This window comes from Lactuca sativa, chromosome 4 (genome assembly GCF_002870075.4).
Source record: "Lactuca sativa cultivar Salinas chromosome 4, Lsat_Salinas_v11, whole genome shotgun sequence".
Lineage (NCBI taxonomy): Eukaryota > Viridiplantae > Streptophyta > Magnoliopsida > Asterales > Asteraceae > Lactuca > Lactuca sativa.
This window is the reverse complement of record NC_056626.2, coordinates 9,825,965-9,829,063: the sequence shown is the minus strand read 5'-3', so window position 1 is coordinate 9,829,063 and position 3,099 is coordinate 9,825,965. Positions and strand designations below refer to the sequence as shown.

At 33.8% G+C, this 3,099-nt stretch overlaps 1 protein-coding gene across 1 annotated transcript; it reads left to right on the top strand.

Moving 5' to 3' along the window:
• The first annotated feature begins 398 nt into the window (after positions 1–398).
• LOC111910651 (uncharacterized) lies at positions 399–2,268 on the top strand. Its single transcript, XM_023906484.3, has 5 exons — positions 399–595; positions 815–1,006; positions 1,085–1,228; positions 1,292–1,558; positions 1,652–2,268. The coding sequence occupies exons 2-5, from the start codon at positions 845–847 to the stop codon at positions 2,081–2,083; spliced, it is 1,005 nt and encodes a 334-aa protein (XP_023762252.1). The 5' UTR covers positions 399–595; positions 815–844; the 3' UTR covers positions 2,084–2,268.
• Positions 2,269–3,099: the final 831 nt, after the last annotated feature.

Genomic DNA, 3,099 nt, shown 5'->3' with positions numbered 1-3,099 from the left:
TATACATTACTTAATTTTCTAAAAAAATCTTAATATTTTAGTTATTGGTTAAAATAAAGTAATCATAAAAAAAAAAATCATGATTTTTTGGTCGAATTAATAAAAAATACAAGATACAAGAAACCAAAAAAAAATCATTCCAAAGTTTTTTAACTAGTATTATGTTTATAAATAATATTGTTTTATGATTAAGCTATGAACTAACTCTAAATGTCAAAATATTAAAAATTTATTAGACTTCCCACGTAGACAACATGTGAAAGGAAACCGAATTGGAATGTATTTATTGTTTACTTATTATCCAGATTCAATCTTTGACTATTTGACTTGCGTAAGGGTTTACCATGATCAACGGACGACATTGTGAGACGTGGAAAGCATTGTCGACGCGGGATGGACGGTGCCCCAACTGCTTTGGCACGGTGGCTTTTTGGTTTTGGAGCTTTGCAATTGCAACTGCGAACCGAAAGCCCAAAATAGGTCTTTAGTCAAATTTGAGACGCGGATAACATCTTTAATTTTTAGCCTCTCAAACTGCTTGGATCTTTCGATTTCAAGTCGACTGAATGTTCGACGGATTCAATTTTACTCATAAGTAAGTGAAAATGCCTTTGTTTTGATTCTTTCCTGCTGAGTTATTAGCCTCAAAAACCTAATTTTGCTTAATGTATGGTTTATTGTTTGAAATATCAAGTTTACCGAGTTGCGTGTATTTCGCTTCATCGTTGATAGAATCAATATGTCTTTGTGATGTCGGATTCCGATGGTTTTGACTTGTTTCTGGTTCACTGATCCATCTGCAATTATCAAACAGGAAATCAGTTGAACTCAATTGAGAAATTAGATGTTCACACCCGATTTAAGTTCGATGTGTGAAAAAGAAGGGAGTAGTAATACACGGAAGAATGTCCAAATTCCCGAGATAAACGGCCGTCCACGCATTAATCTTCCGGCACTCCGTGGTTTCTTATCACAGTTCCCTGGAAAATTTCAGAAGCATCTTAAGGTAAATCGATTCTTCTGAAAACCTGTAAATCATGTAATTATTTTATCTACCTCTAACATTTTACCACATATGATGCAGTCAAGGTTCAAGAGGCCAACAGAAAAAGAAGCCACAAACAGGCAGACGTTCAAATTCAAAGATGCAAAAATCAATCTCGAAAAGCAAATTCAAGCTTGGAGAAACAATCCTGTGTGGAATGATCATCAACCCCCTGCTATTGAGGTAAGAGTTTATTATTTAATCATTCGAATAAGTAATTTGTACTTATAGATTTGAAAATTTCAGGTCAGTGTACCCAAAGACTCTTTATGCCAACTAAACGTGGAAGTGAATGTTGGTTTACCTCCTGATGCAATATACAACATTGTCATTGATCCAGACAACAAGAGAGTCTTCAAGAACATTCAAGAAGTCTTATCCAGAAAGGTTTTGATAGATGAAGGTTCAAGGCAAGTTGTTGAACTTGAACAAGCTGCTTTATGGAGGTTTCTGTTTTGGTCAGGAACAATTTCAGTTCATGTAATGGTAGATCAAAATCGCGAAGATTACTCTGTAAGAAACAAATTTATTTTCTAAAAACTATATGATGTTTTATTATCATCTATACACTCTATGTTTATACTGTTTTTGTTTGGTGATTCTCAGATGAAATTCAAGCAAGTGAAACCTGGATTTATGAAAAGATTTGAAGGAAGCTGGAAAGTAGAACCAATCTTGCTTGATGAAAAACTATGTCATCCCTGTAAGCCAAGAACTTTATCAGAATACATGTCATGTACTCAAGGAAATGGAAGGATTGCATCAAAGGTGACTTTACAGCAACTTATTGAACCTGCAATTGTACCTCCCCCACCAATTTCATGGTACCTTAGAGGAATCACTACAAGAACTACAGAAATGCTTATAACTGATTTAATCGATGAAGCTGCCAGAATCAAAGGTGTTTCAGGCACTAATGGTATTATTACCACAACAGAGCCAGATGTTCTATCTGATGAACAACAGCAGATTGATGAAACATTTGATATTAAAGAAAGATGGGCGTTAAGAAGACGTAGAACACGCAGATCAATGTAAAGAAAGATTTTTTTTTTTTTTTTTTTTTTACCATCTGCATTTGCTACTTGATGTTAATGTTTAACTTTCAATTATGTGATCCAGTGCTATACTTACTTTTTTGTTTTGGTATATATATTTTATGTATACGTGTTAATGTATTTGTAGTTGATTAAGTAATTTGATGAATGCATGCGGGTTTTTTAGTATCGCTTGTATATTTTGCTGATACTTTTTTGTTTAAATTTTGTAATATTTTAATTGGAATTTGTCGTAATGGTCCAGAAGCATGATAACGTTGCATATGCAAATATGCACAGCTAAACTACATTCTTAGTCAAACAAATGAAATCAATCAAACAAAAGCTGTAGCTATTAAAATTTAAACAATCATCAACCTACTAATATGAACAAACCTAAAACTCTAAACAGAATCTAAACACATCAAAATTAAGTCAATGTTGTATCATGAGTAGGAGCAAGATATCCCACACATTTGTCAACCTCGTTGTCAAGAACAAAAGGCATGTTCATGTAAAATATCACCATACAGAACAGAAAATTGACGGTTTACTGTGCAAGAAGTGTGGGATATTCAGTCCAAGAAACTGAAACCTCGTAAAAAAACATGTATTCCAATACCATAACCTAAAAAGGAAACATATCCGGTCTAGTAGAAGTCTCCTTGAGCGACAGAAATGACCTCAGAAAGGTTGATGTATCAGTAGCTTCTTTGAACGCAACAGTCGAGCAAAAACTATGGAGAAAAACAACGATAGAACATATGATGCCTATATACGTAAATGACGTCTGCCGTTTTGAGAAGGCAAATCTCCCAGAAGTAACAGATAAATAATTTGAGCAATTTTCGTTGTTTTTTTTTTTCTACCCTCAAAAAGAAATTACAACAGATTAAATATGCAAAGAACTAACTGAAAACTAGGAATAAAAATGGTCATGGACCTTATGCACTCTCCTTCACGTGAGCTAATATCTAGCCACTATTATTGAAAAAAAGGAAAGACTTAATCAACTTG